The sequence below is a fragment of the Adiantum capillus-veneris genome, chromosome 2 (assembly GCF_014529385.1).
Source record: "Adiantum capillus-veneris isolate H3 chromosome 2, ASM1452938v2, whole genome shotgun sequence".
In the NCBI taxonomy this organism is placed as follows: Eukaryota; Viridiplantae; Streptophyta; class Polypodiopsida; order Polypodiales; family Pteridaceae; genus Adiantum; species Adiantum capillus-veneris.
The window spans coordinates 108,933,840-108,952,687 of record NC_140932.1 but is presented as its reverse complement, the minus strand read 5'-3'; the positions used below and the strand labels follow the sequence as shown (position 1 = coordinate 108,952,687).

The following is an 18,848-nucleotide window of genomic DNA, read 5'->3' as shown; positions in this document are numbered from 1 at the left end:
CCCCCCCCCCTCTCTCTCTCTCTCTTTCTCTCTCTAAGCATGGCTCCTCTTGTGTCTGAGCTCGTGCTCATCTCTCTCTCTCTCTCTCTCTCTCTCAGCACTCTTTCTCTCTCTCTCACGAACTCTATCTCTATAAGTTCCTCTTCTACTTGATGATTCTTGAGGTATGTAAACACTTATTATGCTTTGTTAGTATCTTGCTAATTAGTGCAAGAAGTGCCATGTATTAATTAAAATTATAGCGTGTAGTTATGATTTGTATTGTATTTCTTATAGAGCAATCCTTTGAAAGTACTGCAACAATGGATCACAGTGGAGAACTGTCTATCAGCTCATCGTCATTGAGTAGAGAAGCTCAACTTCAGCGCATAAAATTAATGAGGGAATATTGGGCTGCTCAGAAACGAAAGCAACGTAAGGCAACGGTCAACTTTGTGATGGAAAGCAATACGGGGGAGATGGATGAAAGAAAGAAACGAAGGATATGTCAATCTATGGTACAACACTTTGATACATTATCCGTGGGAATGGATGCAAGTGGTAGGAAGGAAATCTTTGATGAACTTCTTCAACATCCTTGCTTCCTTACTATGCAGAGTAAATCCAAAGAGTTGGAAGCAACTATGCTGAGAAACATCCGCAACACTTTGAATCATGTGAAGGTCCCAAGATCTTCAGACGAGTTTTTTGTGAAGAAATCAGCAATGTTGATGTTGGTGAATGGTGGAAGCAAGGAGCAAAACACTGACATGAGCATACCGCAAGCTGCCAAGCTTATGGGGATCCACAAAAGAAACTTATATTCAGCCAAACATCACTTAATAGTGTCAAGTGAATCTGATGGTTCGTTCCCTGCATCTGCGTGTCATAGAGATGATGCAAAGAGAACTCACATCACTCAAACTGTTAAAGACATAGTCTTTCAATTTTGGAAGGATGAGACGAGAGTGTTCCCCAACAAGAAAGATGTTTGTAGTAAGAGACTAGCTAGATGTTCATATGTAAAGCATCCAATCCACCTCAGGTAATTGATATATATTTTTTTAGCACTTTTTATTGGTGCTACAACTCATATTCCTGCTACAACATTATGTTTCTATACCACTTTTTATTGGTGCTACAACTCATTACTGCCACAACATTATGTTTCTATACTTCTTTTTATTAGTGCTGCAGCTTGTTTTGGTGTTTTGCACCACTTTCTAGTGGTGCTGCAACATTAAAAAGTGGTGAAACATTACTATACTGGTCTCTAATTGTATCTGAAACATTACTATACTGGTCTCTAATTGTATCTGAACCACTTCTAAAATTTGATCAATAGTTCTAAATGTTTTTGAAGCACTTTTACTTGTGTTTCCATACCACCTTTTAGTGTGTTTGAACCAGTTTTTAATGTTTTGCAGCAGGTTTTAATGTTTAAGAAACAGTTTTTACTAGAAAGGCACCAACGCTTCACCGTAAACCCTACAAAGTGGTGTTCACCCACTAAAAAGTCTTGTTTACCCAATGCTAACAGACGCGTTTTACAAACTCGTAGGGGTGTTACAAGTGCAAACGTTTTTGGTGGTGCAGCTCACTTTTTCCAAGTGATGTAGCAGCTTTTAGTCATGGTGCAACAATTATAGTAGTGCCATAGACTTTTTACTGCTGCTGCACAGATGGTGCTCACCACCTTATGATGGTAACCAAAACCATATTAGTGGAGTTTGAACATGTTTTGTTAGTAAACACTTACAAGTGCTATCACACCACAATGAAGCGGTGCACACAACACTTACACGTATAAAAACCACTTTCATGTGGTGTCTGACCGCATTCAAGTGGTGAGAAGCCACTTTCATGTGCTTAGTCACTACGTCAGTCCATCACTCCATGCAAGTGGTGAGGCACCACTCCCAAGTAGTAACTAAAACCTTGTCACTGCAATGAAGCGGAAAGTTCCCGCTTTCAAGTGGCCGACACTGCATTCAAGTGACCAGAAAACGCGTTAAAGTGGTGACTACCCACTTTGAACTAGTTTCTCACCACTCTCAAGTGTTCATCAAGTGGTGAGACACCACTTTCATGTGCAAAGTCACTACGTTAGTCATCACTCCATGCAAGTGGTGAGACACCACTCCCAAGTGGTGAGACACCACTTTCAAGTGGACAAACACCGCATTCCAATGACCAGAATCCCCGTTCAAGTGGTGACTGCCCACTTTGAACTAGTTGCTCACCATTCTCAAGTGGGTCATCAAGTGGTGAGGTACCACTTTCAAGTGGTAGCTTAAACCTTGTCACTGCAATCAAGCGGCAAGCTCCCGCTTGCCGCTTTCAAGTGACCAAACCCGCTTTCAAGTGACCAAACACCGCATTCAAGTGACCAGAATCAACGTTCAAGTGGTGACTGCCCACTTTGAAGTAGCTGCTCACTAATTTCAAGTGGTCGTTAAGTGGTGAGACACCACTTTCATGTGCTAAGTCACTACGTCAGTCATCACTCCATGCAAGTGATGAGGCACCACTCCCAAGTGGCGAGACACCACTTTCAAGTGGTAGCTAAAACCTTGTCACTGCAATCAAGCGGCAAGTTCCCGCTTTCAAGTGGCCAGAAACCGCATTCAAGTGACCAGAATCCACGTTCAAGTGGTGACTGCCCACTTTGAGCTAGTTGCTCACCACTCTCAAGTGGTCATCAAGCACTTTTCACAAGAGCTCCTCCACTTCCAAGTTGAGTTGGACCACTATCTAGTTCTGATGCTGGTCTGTCGCCTAATATTTTGTCCCTCCCAGCTACTTTTTAAGTGCTAGATTTTAATTGGTGACTGGCCACTTTGAACTAGTCGCTCATCACTCTAAAGTGGTCATCAAACACTTTTCACAAGAGCTCCTCCACTTCAAGTTGTGTTGGACTACTATCTAGTGCTAATGATGGTCTGTCTCCTAGTATTTTGTCCCTCCCAGCTACTTTTTAAGTGCTAGTTCTGAACCTCCCCAGAACTTTCATGTCCTTACTCACCACTTTTTAATCGTTGCCCACCATATTCAAGCAGTGCACACCATTTTTTATTGGCGGTTCATCACCGTCAAGTGGTTTGAATTCACTTTTAAGTCGTGCCAAACCACTTTTTAGTTACGCTGAATGCGGTTTCTCACCACTATTAAGTTGTCCTCACACAACCTCTTAATATTCTACCTTTTTGTATGGTTACTAGTTTTTACAATAATTTGTATTTGTGGTGCATTATTTTCATAGGTAAAACAATACTAGTGAATGTATCATTACTAGTTTTTAGTGGTGCACACCAGTTTTTAGTGATATAGAATCACTTTTTAATGTTTTGAAAAAATTTAACCAGTTTTGAATGCTAAGTTTATTTTTAACATTTGTATACATGTATATTGCAGGTGGAGCTTTATTTAAGATTCAAGACAAAGTATGCAGATATTCAGATTTCGCAACGTTGCTTCGAGTCTATGAAACCGTTCTTTGTGCGAAAATTGAGGGATCGCTATACCTGCTGTTGTATTGTGCATGTACAAATGATTTTCCTTAAAGAGGCAGTAAATCACATGCGAACTCGAAGTTTTGATCTTCATGGTTCTTGCTGCACGTGCAGCTACCCTATATGCCTATCATGATGAAGTTGTCAACCATGGATGTCTTGCATACAAAAATGCAAGTATGAGTACCACTTCACTGTTGGAGTCTATACTCTACCCTATACTTGCAGAACATAGTTTCCGTAGCTACCAATGCTTAATGGGAACATGCAATGCCTGTGGTGTAGGTAATATTCAGATCTGTCCAAGAGAAGAAGTTGAGCAGAGTAAGCAAGTATCTGTGAAGTTTTTTGAAAATATAGTGGGTGCTACTGGATTAAACAATGAAGCTAGAAAGAGCACTGTGAAAGACATTGTTCACAAGAGAATGCTTCCTAGAGAACTTTTGCGAGTGTACCAAGACCACTTGAAGAAGTATGTCACTCACAATTTCATATTTAGGTGGCAAGCACAACAGTTCAAGGACTGCATTTCTTTGTTTCCAGATAATGTGGCTGTCTCCGTCGTTGACTTTGCAGAGAACTACTCCTTCAAGGAGCAAAATGAGATCCAGTCAATGCATTGGTACACTAAGCAGGTCACTATCTTTGTCCTGATTACTTATTTCCGCATTGCATTAGGTGCAATAAAGAAGACCATGCACTTTTTTGTCTCAGATGATAAACAACATGACACCTTATTTGTGCAACATGCTTTTCTCTTACATGCTCAATGGTTGAGAGATCAAGGGCTAAGCTTAAAAAAACATTGGGTTTGGTCAGATGGCGCAACTTCACAATTTAAAGCAAAGCGACCGTTTTACTTTGTTGCTAGATATTGGAGCCTTATTGGCATGGAAATGAAGTGGAATTTTTTTGGCTCAGGACATAGAAAGGGGGAACATGATGGGGCTGGGGCTGTCATTAAAAGGGCTCTAACTCATGAGCAATTGAAGCAAAATAGCGTGCGGTTGACTTGTGCAGTCGAAGTTGTCTCTTAGGTCAAGCTAGGCGATGTTCAACGATCCCATCAATGGGACTGCACACCATTGAAGGGATCAAGAGAAATGCACTGTGTGAATGGGTATTCTGAGAACAACACTTGTGCATTGCGATCAGAACGATTGTCATGCTTTTGTTTTCCTTGCAAGCTTGGCCATTGGAGAAGGTGTATGAACATATCACATGTGGAGACGTGGCAATATCACACTTTGGAGCCACTTGCTAATGATTCCCAATCATACGGAGACTCATACGATGAGGAGTTCCATGGTGCCACTTATGCAGGTCATTATGACTCCTTAAGCGATGCTCTCACACCTGGAGACAATTTTGCTGTCACTTTTGAAGAGAATAATGAGGAGGCTGTTGACTTCTACATTTTGAAGTGTGTAGTAGCTAAGGGCCTAACAACTAACGAGCAAATTGATGCATGGGGCAACAAGATAGAGAAGCATACTTATATGGTCACGGGCCATTGGTATAAATCCCTACAAGCAAACTTGTATGAGCTGTGGGATAACAAGCCAGTAGTTTTCATATATTCCCACTTGATAAGGGCAATAAAGCTCCCTGTGGAGCCTGTAGTGCTCGATGGCATAGGAGAAGTGTTCGAACTTTCCAATGAAAACCATGAGGCAATATACAATAGCATGCCCTTTGAATTGTAAATCAAATCTGATTTTATATCATCTAGTGAAAGATTGAACAAGATGGAATCGGTCCAAACGTACGATGGAATTGACATGTTGGTTTTTGAGAATGCTTCACCACTCCCCCCCCCCCCCCAAACATCACCACTAAAAAGTGTTGCAGTTCCAGAAAAACTCAATAAAAATTTACCACTTTTTAGTGGTGCTAAAGTGGTTTAGCACCACTAAAAAGTGGTTAAGAATGCTTCACCACTCCCCCCAAACATCACCATTAAATGGTGTTGCAGTTCCAAAAGAACTGTTGCAATAACACAATAAAAATTTAACCACGTTTTAGGGGTTTAGCACCACTAAAAAGTGGTTCTGAGACATTCAGAAGTGTAGAGACATGTATAGTGCAGAGACATGTAAAGTGCCAGAACTTCTGTATATTACAAAAAGTATATTACAACAATTATCCAGAAACGTCTACATATCCACCAAGAATGTACATTTCTTAAATTACAGATGTACAATCTCCTTCATCTCCATTTATAACAAAGTGCTCAAAGACTAGACTCGAAAGTTCATCTTTGGGATTGCTGATGGGGTTTGCCTTTGTATACTCCAGGGAATTGGGGGTTAGTGCCCATCTGCACAGCCATGGCAACAGTGTGCACATGAGATAATCAGGGTCTTGGTTTTCATCAAGAGGATCAAAGGTGGGTAGACATATACAGTTGTCCCAGACATTGCGCATATTTTTATATCTGGAGTCATCTACTAGCAATGTCCGAGAGGAGTCATATTTTGGAAACTTGTTCCAAACATGGTGAAGGGGCTTGAAAGACACAGATTCACCTGCAAGGTCTCTTGGAGCTCCAGCAATCACTTCAAAATACGACCACTTCTCACATTGCCAGTTTGAGAAGAGATCCCTAAAGTAATAAGTCCTATGTTCCCATTTGTCTGGCCAACATGTACTGAGGATTAGCTCAATGTTAGCAGCAGTACAAGTGCTCCAAATCATTGCATCTGCTATTTGCCTCAAATCCCAAACAAATTGCTCAACATCTCTACGGTAGTAGATCCACAACTTCTCGTCCACTCTTTTTAGTTTAACTCTGTCGAAAGCTGGACGTGGAGGGTGTTTAAGTTGTCCAGTCTTTGGATCACGTTTGCTTATATCTCGTTTCACGAATAGTCCATCGAGATCAAGGATGATGAGCTTTTTGATCTTGCAGAAATTCGAAACAAGATATCCCCATCCAGGGCAGTTTGGCGAAATCTCCTCAATTTCGGGGCAAACTACTGGTTCTTGGTCTTCCTCTACTTTATCTGGTGTTACATCTACATCCTACTTAGCTGCTATGTCTTCAACCTTCTTATCTAGTTCTTGAACATCTCCAATCCAGCTAAGTTCTGCCATAGACAAGTACCATGCCTTAAAAACCTCAATCAGACTGACATTTAACCTTTTCAAAATACACTTGAAAAGTATACCTTCCAGGCTATTGATTTCCATTTCATTAATTTCCTGAACTTCTATGGCAACAACAGTCCACTTGGCAGGAGATACTGGAGAAAAAATAAGCTCTACTTGAAGATGCTCATGATGATGTCGGAAAGAACAATACGAATACAATAAATAGACAGTCAATGAACAATATGAGTACAATAAATAGACAATCAATGAGCAATAAACAACTAGTGAACGAAAAATAAAGCCGTCGTTTCATTATCATCAAAATGAGGGTAGAAAGACCAAATTACAAAGAGGCTAGAAAGCACAAAAGGTTAATAGGGGCTATAGAAGTTTCTTGCGAGACTTTGGTTTGGGAGGTTTAAGGTTGGGTGCTTGGAGGTTAGTCTTTTTCTGAGCAGATGAAGGCTTCTTGGATTTTTTTCCTCCTGGAGTAGGCTCTGGAGGCTCGGATGCAACCTTAGCTTTTTTCTTTGGTGTGGCGCCCTCTTCAGTGTTGCTCCTCTTTTTCCTATGCCCCAAAATCTCTGCACAAACATCTGAAATAAGAAGATCCGCGTCCTCATCTGACAAGTTCACTGTTGTATCATTTTCAATTGTCTTCTCAAGTGATTTTTCAACGTCCTCTACGTCCTTGTTCATTGCAGGTTCTGGCTTCAGAGGTACCTTGGCTGACTCCTTGGATGCGTCACCTTGAGCTCCCACTACATCTGCTCTTTTTCAGCCCTTTTTTCTGCCTTTTGTTGGTCCGGAGTGTCTTCACCTGCTTGTTTCTGGGATGCATTCTTATCCCCGCACCCACCACACATGCTATCAATATTGGGCTGCGTGATGACCCAGCTTGGGAGTGTGCTACATAAAAGACAATGTAATAATACTCAATATTAAGTTATGTGAACATTCAAAGAGAAGAATGTTCCACAGAATATTACCAATTCCATCAACAGGAGATTCAAAGATGCCTTCCATTGGATCTTTCTCTGCAATTACGTGGAGAAAAGAAAAAAAATGGTCAAGAAATGAATCTACAATCAGCTTCATATCATAAGGTATAAAAACATCGATTCCGTGTACCAACATGCTCATCCATGTTTGCCTCTCCAGGTGCCAGCAGCTTCAAAGCATCTTTTAAAGGTTCCTCACATCCATGAAATAGACACTGGCTGGCAGACTTACAGGCAGTTACAAAACAAAGTGGGTGATACGGATGTTGACACCGGAGCATGTAGACACCGGTAACAACAGTCTACATGATAGACATCCCACAAGCAACACAATCACCTAACTGCACACAGCTATTGTCCGATCCCAAATGAACAGGCGGCCTAACAGGAAGGATAGGCATTCTTGACTTGAAAAAATTAATAATCATTTCCACAAATCGAAGATGCCCTATCGCCACTTCTACTTCCCATAACAAAGTGTCATGCTGACCCTGTAAAAAAATAGCACTGCGTACTTTATAAAACAGTATAAGTGTTTGTGCATTTCAAGAGTCTTCATCACTTTATGTGGTACCACTTAAGAGTGTTATATAAACACATTTAAGTGGTCTTTTACCATATAAAATGGTGTCTAACCATTTTTTTCTAATTAGAGTTTAATCACTTTTAAGTAATATCAACTACTACTAGGTGAATCAATCAAGCTTACATACCTGTAACTGTGCTGCCTCTTCACCTAGGTTATCAAGATTGTGCACTTCAATATCAAGTCCCATGTCTTTGAGAGCCTCCTTTCTGATTTGAATCAAGGTCTCAAGCTTTGCCATTGCTTCCTCGTTTGGTACAAGCCCAGCCTTATGCAACTTGAGTTCCTCCATATCCTTGTTCAGTCTTTCTATGATCTTGGCAGCGCCTTGCATCAAACCAACATGCTCATCTCTCTTTGTGTTTGATTTATCTAAATCAATTTTTATTGCTTCGAGACATTGCTGCTTCTCTTTTAACTTTTCAGCAGCATTAGCCTTCATGTTAGAAATAGCTGTTACATCAGCCGTTGACGCAGAAAATGTAGTCGAGGAAACATTTGACATTCCAAATGTTCCCATCGAGCCAAAGGCCCGCTTCTTTAGAAATTCCTCCTTAGCCTGCCCTGAAAATTGATGTCCACCTGAGTATGTCTGCCAGTCAAAGCCTGTGCCAGTACTGTCAGTGTAATTAGGCATATTTTCTGCATTAAATTTCCACTCGCTTGCAAGACATGGACCGTTTGTGGACCTCCATTTCTCCAATTTCCTATTTAAAGTTTTCTATTGGCGTAACATTTTGATAACACCTTTAGCATACACAGCCCATGCAACTAAACCTTCAGAATCTTCAGCGCTCTTTCACTTCTGCCACGTAAATCCATGTGCAAAATGCACGCCTACCTCGTTGTTTGGGGGAGCTCCCTGATATACTTTGTGGTATAGCAGGAGACATTCTTCATACATTTCAGGCCTCAGCCCCTTTAAATGCATCTTCTCCTTTTGGTGGTGCTTGTAAATCCATACGCTAAGCCACTTCTCATCTGAGAAATCATCATCACATAGGAGCTTCGGATCCTGGCCAACCAAGCATAGCCCATATTCGGTATGAAAATCTTCCTTGGTGAAGCAAAATTTTGTTTGAGTGGGTAAGGCCACTTGTGGTACTGTCCACCTCCCTGTAAAAACATATATGAGTGCATGTTAGTATATAATGAGCCATAATTAAACTTGTTTTATCAACAATAAGAAGTAACTGAAATGATTTCTGCACCATTCTCAGTGGTACTGCAAAATTTTTAAGTGGTGGTGTACCACTAAATGGTTCTCAACCACTTAAAACTGGTTAGGTAACACTAAAAAGTCCTACTACACCACTATTTGCTGGTGATACATCACGTTTTGGTGTTTCTTCACCGCTTTAAAGTGGTGCTCCAGCACATAAAAGTGGGCTGAACCACTGTTCAGTTGTGCTACACCGATGTGAATTGTTGTACACAACTTAAAACTGGTGCTACACTCCTAAAAAGTGGTGCTACACTCCTAAAAAGTAGCACCACATTCTATTGGTGCTACACCAATAGAATGTGGTATCTCCTTGTAAAGCTTCATCACTTAAAAGCACTTAACCACCACTTTTAGCAAAGATGCAGAACTAAAGATTATTGCACTTTTGTAAAGCATCACTAAAAATTGGTTCTATAGCACTCAAAGTGGTTGACCATCACGCACCACCACTTAAATGTGATTTGAACCACAAAAAGTGGTGAACACCACTTTATTGGTGTTTACCACTTTATACCAAATAACGTTCAGGTTAAGAAGCACCACTTTTCAGTGGTTCTACACACTTTTAAGGTACCGAATAACGTTCTAGTTAAGAAGCACCACTTTATAGTTGTGTTGACCACTTTATAGTGGTCTTCACCACTATAAAGTGGTGCTTCTTAACTAGAACGTTATTCGGTACCTTAAAAGTGTGTAGAACCACTGAAAAGTGGTGCACCATCATGATGCTTCGCTTAAAAGTGATGCTTCACCACAAAATAGTTAGGGTTTTCCACTGGAAAATGATCCACCCATTGTATCGCCAGTTTTTACTAGAGCCTTACCTATTTTTAGTGCTGCCAGCACTTTAAAGTGGTCTAGTATCACTTTTAAGAGATGGTGCACCATATCAGCATAACTATGTAGTGACGCAACCATGGTTTCTGCCCAACTTTAAAGGGTGCTGCAGGTGCACCACTTCAACACAGCCTATTAGTGGTGCTATACCCATAAAAAGTGGGGTTCACCCACTTGATATTTACTAGTGGTGTGCACACTACTTTTTCCTACTAAAGCAACACTTTAATTGAATCCATGGGGGAAATACCTGCATCTAACCTGCTGAACATTTTGCTTCTTAGGTGTACCCTTGGGGGACTCGGAAGTTCTTTTTGTAGCATGCATGTGCAAAAAATTCAGAAATTTTACAAGACATAAAACCAATGCATCTAACCTGTTTTGATAGGCGACTCCTGCGTAGAGCTCTTTCCCTTCCTAGGTGTACCCTTGTCAGAGTCTGAAGGTCCTTTTGTAGCCTGGTTCTTCATCCTGAAAAGATCACAAATGCCACATAGATACAACATCAATAGTTAAATGCATTCATGCTTGAACCTGCATGATGCATTCGTATAAGCATGCACACACAGTTGATAAAATCTGCATTCATGCTTCAAGCTGCATGATGCTTCAAACTGGATGATGCATTTTTATAAAGCATTCACAAGGGTGATCAATTAGATGTGCACAATGCATATACATTCCATAAATAAATTCTAAACTCACACATGCATCATTAATAGTTACAATCCACGATTATCTTGCCACACTTTTTTTTTCTTTTTGCAATACCCTCCCCAACAGAGGGCAGACCATATCGCGAGGGGTTGAAGCTGGGTCCTTACGCACCCACCCATTCACTTTAACCACTAGGCCAAGCCCCCTTTGGTTATCTTGCCACACATTCAGAGACAAGCATACAACGCTTCTACATCTGCATGAAGCATGTTAAAACATGGATCAATGCTACCTGGAAATGCTACCTAGGAAAACTATCCACATTTAAATTTAACCAACATTCGAGATAGAATGCTTCAAGCTACATGATGCCACATACCTGTTGCTGCTGCCTGCAGGGGATTTTTACTGAAGTTGATGACCAGCCCAACAAAAAGTACTCCTCTTGAATTTGCTTGCTGTTGTTGTGATGTTGCTGCTTGTTGCTTCGGCTAGCAGAGAAACGCAAAGGAGGGAGGAAAGAGGGAATCAGAAATCTGAATGGCGCGGGCGAGACAGAGAGAGGGGGGAGGAACGAGCGCGACAGAGAGGGAGGGACGAGACTCGAGAGAATATTTGCATTAAGTGGTTGAAAGTACCTTGAGGTGATCATTAACCACTAAGCGCTTTCACTTAGTACACGTCAAATTTTAACCCTTTTTTTCCCATAAATTTTGAATTTAATCCCACTGTTTCAAACGCCTAAACCACCCATTTTCTCAACCCCAAAAACTATATACTATATAGTGGCAAAAGTAGTCCACCTATACATGCATTCACCTTGAAACGCTAGCCCTGCGAGAGCATGAGGGTGGGAGAAATGCAGCGACATAGCGTAGGTGCAGTGCGAGAGCATGAGGGTGGGACACAGCGACATAGCGAGTTGGCTTGTCGCTGCTGAAACGCTAGCCCTACGAGAGCATGAGGGTGGCGACATAGAGTGGGTGCAGTGCCTTCCCTGCTATCAATGCTACGACCAGGCATTCGAGGCCAAGGCGGTCCTGCATGGACATGAGGGTGGCACATAGGCGTTCTGCGATAGCATGAGGGCTCCTGTAATTGGCGTGGCTCGCTCGAAAAAAACTTTTTTTGAAAAACTTGGCAAGCCTATCGCTTGCCCAACGTCCTCTATTACAAGAGTAACCCTGTTTAGCTTTGGAAAAGCGAGTAGCATAGCGCACATTTTAACATTTTGAAATATTGTTAGCTAGGTCGGCATGTGCAAGATGGAGGAGACCTAGATGTACTAGCTGTTGTGAAGAGAAAATAACAAAATTACACTATTTTTTTTTTCAAATTTTTGTAGGTTTTCTCACCTTTAAATATAAATTTAGAGGTAAATTTAAAAATTTGTAGGTGGGATTACACTAAACCTAGGTATTTTTCGAGCACTACAGAACCCTCTCGAAGGTCATGCTAGAGAGAGAGAGAGAGAGAGAGAGAGAGAGAGAGAGCGAGAGAGAGAGAGAGAGAGAGAGAGAGAGAGAGAGAGAGAGAGAGAGAGAGAGAGAGAGAGAGAGAGAGAGAGAGAAGTTGCCAATCTATATGCTTACAATTTTGGCCAAGGTAAGTATTATTGACCCACAGCAAGTGAGTTGACATAGGTTTGTACTATGGACCTTTTTAGTTTATGATTTTGTTGTGTGCAAACACTGCAAGCATGGGAGTTTCTCTCTCTCTCTCTCTCTCTCTCTCTCTCTCTAGCATGCCTTAAAAAAAGTATCTATTAGTCGTGTACTTTTAAGGATTGAACTAAGAGATGACCATTTTAGTGTAAACATCGCAAAAAAAATGAAATTAATAGAAATTAAACTCGATGCAAAAATAAAGAAAGAATGGGATAAATAGAGAGAAATGACAGTGTAGTAAAAAAGAGATAGTAAAAATTTAAAAAAAAGTCTATGATAGATATAAATGTTCCTTTTTCAAATAACTCATGTTCATATGTCCGTGCAGTGATGGATAGCCCTTCCGGTGGTTCTCCAATTGCTGCTATAGGAGGACATGGTGTTGATGAGGTTATCATGTCTACACCTCCAGATCGTAATAGCCTACAAGCAAAAAAGAAACTTGCTAGATCAAGAATTTATGGGGATGATGAAGGTTCTTCAAAGAGTTTACACATTATTCAAGGATTTTGTGAACGTAATGAATCTAACCAACACGAGTCCAATGAATATTTATGTAAAATTTGGAAAGAGGTTCAAGCACCTACAAGTGAAAGTGACCAAGAGACTTTTCGAGAAGAGTTCTTCTCAACAATGAGACATTTGGAGCTCAATCAACATGAGCTCTATAGGTTTACTGAAACCTTTCAGTACGAGGTCATGGAGAAACTCTCTTTACTCTTTAAAGAGCACAAGGAGCAAGTTGAAGCCTTGAAAGAGCAAGTAACCAAACTAGGGAATGAAGTTCAATCCTTAAAAGTATCTATTAGTCGTTTGAATGCAATTGACAAAAGGATTGGTCGTATAGTTATGCCAAGTGGTCCAGGTGCACCAAGTAATGCACCCAATATGTAAGCTCTTATTGAATGATGAGCTATGATACTTATGATGTTTATGTTAAGAACAATTGATTTTCTTAAGAATGTTTTTGATGATGATGATGTATGCTATTCATTTGTAATGTAATGTGAGAATAATTCAATCTCTATTTGAAACAAAAACAAATGGTGTCTTCTCAACCACGTTCTTTGACTCCTAGACATGCAAGACGTAGCAGATTGTGTGATGCTACTCGAAAAGCAAGACCGGAAGTTGCACGGTCTAGGGCTCGAAGATCTCTGCATGGGGTTGATTTTTCAAATGAACCCTCTTCATCAATGGTCTATATCAATGCCCCCTCTTCATCAAGAATTCATATTTCGAATGACCCCTATTCATCAAGGGTTTCTATCAATGAGCAAGGACCAATTGCTGCTAACTTTGAAAATAATCTCTACAATACTGAAACTTATAGACCCTTGCAGGATGTCCACACAAATCCTCACAATGCTCTTAGAGAGGGTGACTTCTCCAAAGTTGAGAAATATAACCTTTCATTTCGTACAGTGTATCCAGATTCCTTGTTCTTAAAGCATAGCTCCATGCTTTCTCTTCACCATGGTAAATGCGTACTACACAGCTTGGGCATCTTGGAATTTAGATGTTCTATCTGTGGTGCTTTTTCTTGGAAGGTAGAAGGGAGGTCAATACAAACATTTGTGGGAAAGTATTGTTGCTCATCGGGTAAAGTTTCTTTGCTTAATTTAAGTGATCCACCAATGGAGCTTAAAGAGTTGATGCAGGGGACTACTCCTAGAAGCAAAATTAAAAGATTTCTCAGAAACATAAGGGCATATAATACTGCATTAGATTTTGCATCATTGGGGGCCCATGTAGATGAGCAATTTTCTAGAGGGAGAGGCATATACACTTTTAAAGTTCATGGATCTATGTACCATAATACAAACATTTGTGGGAAAGTACTGTTGCTCATCGGGTAAAGTTTCTTTGCTGAATTTAAGTGATCCACCGATGGAGCTTAAAGAGTTGATGCAGGGGACTACTCCTAGAAGCAAAAGATTTCTCAGAAACATAAGGGCATATAATAATGCATTAGCTTTTGCATCATTGGGGGCCCATGTAGATGAGCAATTTTCTAGAGGGAGAGGTATATACACTTTTAAAGTTCATGGATCTATGTACCATAATATTGGGCCTATGACTCCAGGGGAAACAATAGATCGAATCCCTCGCTTTGCACAATTGTACTTTTTTGACACAGAGAATGAGTTGAATAATTGATTACACCATGTATCAAATGTGGATAGAGATGTTTTGCAAAGTTTGCAAACGATGATGCATCGTGAGAACCCATATGCAAATGCCTTTCGTCATGCCGCTACAATGATGCAAGATTCTATAATACCTGAGGTCCAGATGGTAATTACTGAAGCACGTTCAAATGGTTGGCAGTACCTAGCACCCCGTGGTTCAGAAGTTGCATCAATCATACCTGGGCATGGAGATGAAAGAAATGTGGGGCATCGTGATATTTTATTGAAATATCGAAGAGGAGGACTTAAAAGAATTTCTTCCTTTCATCGCTCATATATGCCTTTACTATATGTTTTGTTGTTTCCAAGAGGAGAAGATGGCTGGCACCCGTACATACCTCTTCTCAATATCAATAATGATGCTAACCCCGATGATGATGCCAGTGGGAATACTGAAAGGAGAACACGCTTTATGACTCAAAAGCAGTATTATACCTTTAGGATACAAGTAAGGAGTGAGACCACAGAGTGTCTTTTATGAGGGGTTAGGTTATTGCAGTAATACATTGTTGATGCTTACAACACAATGGAGGAGTCTAGGCTACTATGGTTGAAAAACCATCACAAGGAACTTCGTGTTGAAGCTTGTCAAGGCCTTCCAGACATGGTGGCAGCTAGGGATGTGGTGGAAGGAGTGAGAGGTATTAATGCTGGACAAAGGATTGTTTTGCCTTCGTCTTTTGTGGGTGGACCACGACATATGTATCAGCTCTATCAAGATGCCATGGCAACTGTGCGCAAGCGTGGGAAGCCAGACCTATTTATAACTTTCACATGCAATCCACGCTGGAAAGAGATTGATGATGCCTTATTGCCAGGGCAAAGTGCTTATGATCGTCCTGATTTGACATCACGAGTCTTTTATCATAAGTTTAAAGACTTGATGCAATTGCTTATACACGGTTCTATTTTTGGAGATGTCATTGGCCATGTTAGTGTGATAGAATTCTAGAAAAGAGGACTTCCTCATGCTCATATTTTGTTGATACTTGCATCTCAGTACAAGCCCACTGATATTTCACACTATGATAAAATGGTTTGTGCTGAGCTACCAGACAAAGACAGGTTCCCTGATTTGCACAATGTTATAACACGTTGTAACATTCACGGTCCATGTGGTGTCTTGAATCAAAATGCACCATGCATGGTAGAAGGGAGGTGCAGATTTAAATATCCACGCAAGTTTTGTGCAGAAACTTGCATTGATGGCGTTGGATATCCAACATACATGCGACGAGATGATGGAAATTATGTGCTATCAAAACAAATGAAGCTGGATAATCGATGGGTTGTGCCATATAATCCACTTCTCTCATTGAGATATAAAGCTCATATCAATGTCGAGATATTCTCGACTATCACAACTGTAAAATATCTTTACAAATATGTGTATAAGGGCCATGATAGAGCCACAGTCTTGCTGCAAGATGGTGAAGGTGTTCTTGATGAAATTAAGAGCTATCTAGAGGCACGTTATGTATCGACATTGAAGGCAATTTGGAGGATATTTGGATTTGACCTACATGTTGAGAAGCCCGATACAATGCGATTACAAGTTCATCTTCCTTTATAGAATATGGTAGCTTTTGAAGATGCTGCAGATTTGGCGAGAGTAGTCACTAATGATGCAAATAGAAAGACAACACTGACAGAGTGGTTTGTGGAAAATCAAAGGTATCCGGAAGCAAATTATTTTCTCTACACAGACTTTCCTACTGAATGGCTTTGGAGTGCACGCAGAAAAGTATGGGCTCACAGACAAAAGGGCAACACCATCGGAAGAATGTACAACATTGTTCCCACAGCTGGGGAGGTTTATTACCTTCGAATGTTGCTTAACGAGTGCAAGGGTTCACGGAACTTTGAGGACCTTCAAACTTTTAGTGGGCACACTTACCCTACCTTTAAGGAAGCTTGCAATGCTAGGGGCCTACTACAAAATGATGCTGAATGGTCAATGTGTCTACAGGAGGCATCCTTGCAACGATTGGGACCACAATTGCGACAATTATTTGTGATCATTTTGGTGTTTTGTGAGCCTTTGTCTCCAGGTACTCTATGGAATAATTTCTCCAAAGATCTTTCAGAGGACATTTTTTATGCTTTGTGCACACGTACGCTTGATGAGCATGTTCGTCATGAAATAGCAAACAACCAAGCATTATCTACCCTATATTATATGCTTCAACAATATGGAAAATGACTTGCTGACTATTTTGGAATGCCTAGCATAGATCAAGCACGTTTATTCCAGTGTAGTGGTGGATTGCTAAGTGAGGAGACAATATTCAATGCACATGAACAAAATGATTTGGCAGATAAAATGGAGAGTTCTTTGAATCAAGGGCAACACATTGCATATAATGAAGTCATGGAGGCAGTTGAAAAGGCAGAAGGAAGTATTTATTTTCTAGATGGACCGGGTGGAACTGGAAAAATATATCTTTATAACGCCTTGCTCTCTCGCATTCGTGGTCAACAAAAGGTTGCTTTGGCATGTGCATCATCCGGCATTGCAGCTTTACTTCTTAGCAATGGAAAGACCGCTCACTCAAGGTTTAAAATACCATTAGAGTTACATTCGGAATCAACATGTAGTATCAAAGTGAACAGTCAGCTTGCTGAACTTTTGAAGAGAGCTGCCTTGATCATATGGGATGAAGCTCCCATGACCCATCGATATGCTTATGAGGAACTAGATCGAACGTTGAGGGACGTGATGCAAAATGATTTATTGTTTGGACGAAAAAGTGCTTTTGTTTGGGGGTGATTTTAGACAAATCTTGCCTGTTGTCTGCAAAGGAAGTCGTGCAGATATTGTGAATGCATCTTTGTGTCACTCACACATATGGAAATATATAAAGGTTTTGCGGCTAACAGACAATATGCGTGTGTTTCAAGGCTCAAATAATTCACTTGCAAGAGAATTTGCAGATTGGATACTTCGCATTGGTGATGGTCATGGAGATTTGAATGACCATGTCCCATTGGCAAATAACATGCTTCTTCTAGGAAATAGTCTTGAAGGGCTCATTGATTGTATATATGGAGATATGCAACACATTCAAGATTACAAGAGGTTTTTTAAGGATAGAGGTATCCTTGCTCCTCGCAATAAGGAGGTTGATGCCATTAATGACTTGGCCATGGGTAAAATGAGAGGAATATTCAAGGAATATGTGAGTGCAGACTCAGTATGTTCATCTGATTGTAGCAGTATTCTTTATACAACTGAATTTTTGAATTCTCTTGATCTTGGGGGAGGGTTTCCACCACACTCTTTGCAATTGAAAGAGAATGCCCCAATTATGCTTCTTCGCAACTTGGATCCTCAACAAGGTTTGTGCAATGGTACAAGGTTGATATGTAAGCAGTTTCACCACAGGATTATTGATGCAGAAGTAATCACTGGGTCACATGCTGGAGAAAGGGTATTCATACCCAGAATAGACTTTATTATAGGGGCTTCTCATGGACTACACTTTGAAATGAAGCGTAGACACTTTCCTGTGAGGCTTGCATTTGGAATGACAATCAACAAGGCACAAGGTCAAACACTTGAAGTTTTGGGTTTGTATCTAGCTACACCAGTTTTCACTCATGGTCAGCTATATGTTGCAATGTCCCGTGTGAGATCTTCATCTGCCATCAAAATAGTTCTTGATGATGCTCAAAGATTGAATATAAATGAATCCGCAGAGCCACCAATGGTTTACACTCAAAACATTGTGTACAAAGAGGTTTTACAACTAACAAATATATAAGGTTAGATTCACAACATTGGACCATGGGTATTCCACGTGTAAGCTTGAGTATATTTTGGGTCTTTGTCATTCTATTTTTCGTTGTCTCTTATTGAAGGACTATAATTGAAATAATTGAGGGAATTGGAAGAATTTATTGTGTTTTACTGATAGCTTTTGGGAATGTTCTCTTCTTTTTTGTTGCCTTGGTGGCTTCTTTGTTGTACCAAAATGTGATCACAAATAATCATCACAAACACACACACTTGATTCAAACCAAATCATGTATGCTCTGGCCACTGTGCCCTGTGACCATGATGACATTGAGCACTGCACGAGAGAGAGACCGCCGGAGG

General features: G+C 40.5%; 3 protein-coding genes and 1 pseudogene across 3 annotated transcripts; all 4 read left to right on the top strand.

Moving 5' to 3' along the window:
- Nucleotides 1-302: 302 nt before the first annotated feature.
- LOC147463369 (uncharacterized) lies at nt 303-918 on the top strand (annotated as a pseudogene).
- A 14,357-nt stretch (nt 919-15,275) lies between these two features.
- Nucleotides 15,276-16,322, top strand: LOC147463368 (uncharacterized). Its single transcript, XM_086496340.1, has 2 exons — nt 15,276-15,680; nt 15,750-16,322. Exons 1-2 carry the CDS (start codon nt 15,276-15,278, stop codon nt 16,320-16,322), a joined length of 978 nt encoding a protein of 325 aa, XP_086352466.1.
- A 3-nt stretch (nt 16,323-16,325) lies between these two features.
- Nucleotides 16,326-17,519, top strand: LOC147463367 (uncharacterized). The gene is made up of 2 exons (XM_086496328.1): nt 16,326-16,800; nt 17,068-17,519. Exons 1-2 carry the CDS (start codon nt 16,326-16,328, stop codon nt 17,517-17,519), a joined length of 927 nt encoding a protein of 308 aa, XP_086352454.1.
- A 115-nt stretch (nt 17,520-17,634) lies between these two features.
- On the top strand, nt 17,635-18,513 carry LOC147463366 (uncharacterized). The gene has a single exon (XM_086496318.1). The coding sequence runs from the start codon at nt 17,635-17,637 to the stop codon at nt 18,511-18,513; it is 879 nt and encodes a 292-aa protein (XP_086352444.1).
- Nucleotides 18,514-18,848: the final 335 nt, after the last annotated feature.

What these genes read in the sequence shown, in the direction of transcription:
- LOC147463368 (XM_086496340.1), top strand. Translation starts at nt 15,276, where the DNA reads ATGGAGGAGTCTAGGCTACTATGGTTGAAAAACCATCACAAGGAACTT. An exon ending in TTGGAGATGTCATTGGCCAT is followed by an intron (nt 15,681 to 15,749) that starts GTTAGTGTGATA and finishes CTTGCATCTCAG; the next exon opens with TACAAGCCCACTGATATTTC.
- LOC147463367 (XM_086496328.1), top strand. Translation starts at nt 16,326, where the DNA reads ATGGTAGCTTTTGAAGATGCTGCAGATTTGGCGAGAGTAGTCACTAAT. An exon ending in TTGTGAGCCTTTGTCTCCAG is followed by an intron (nt 16,801 to 17,067) that starts GTACTCTATGGA and finishes ATGATTTGGCAG; the next exon opens with ATAAAATGGAGAGTTCTTTG.
- LOC147463366 (XM_086496318.1), top strand. Translation starts at nt 17,635, where the DNA reads ATGCGTGTGTTTCAAGGCTCAAATAATTCACTTGCAAGAGAATTTGCA.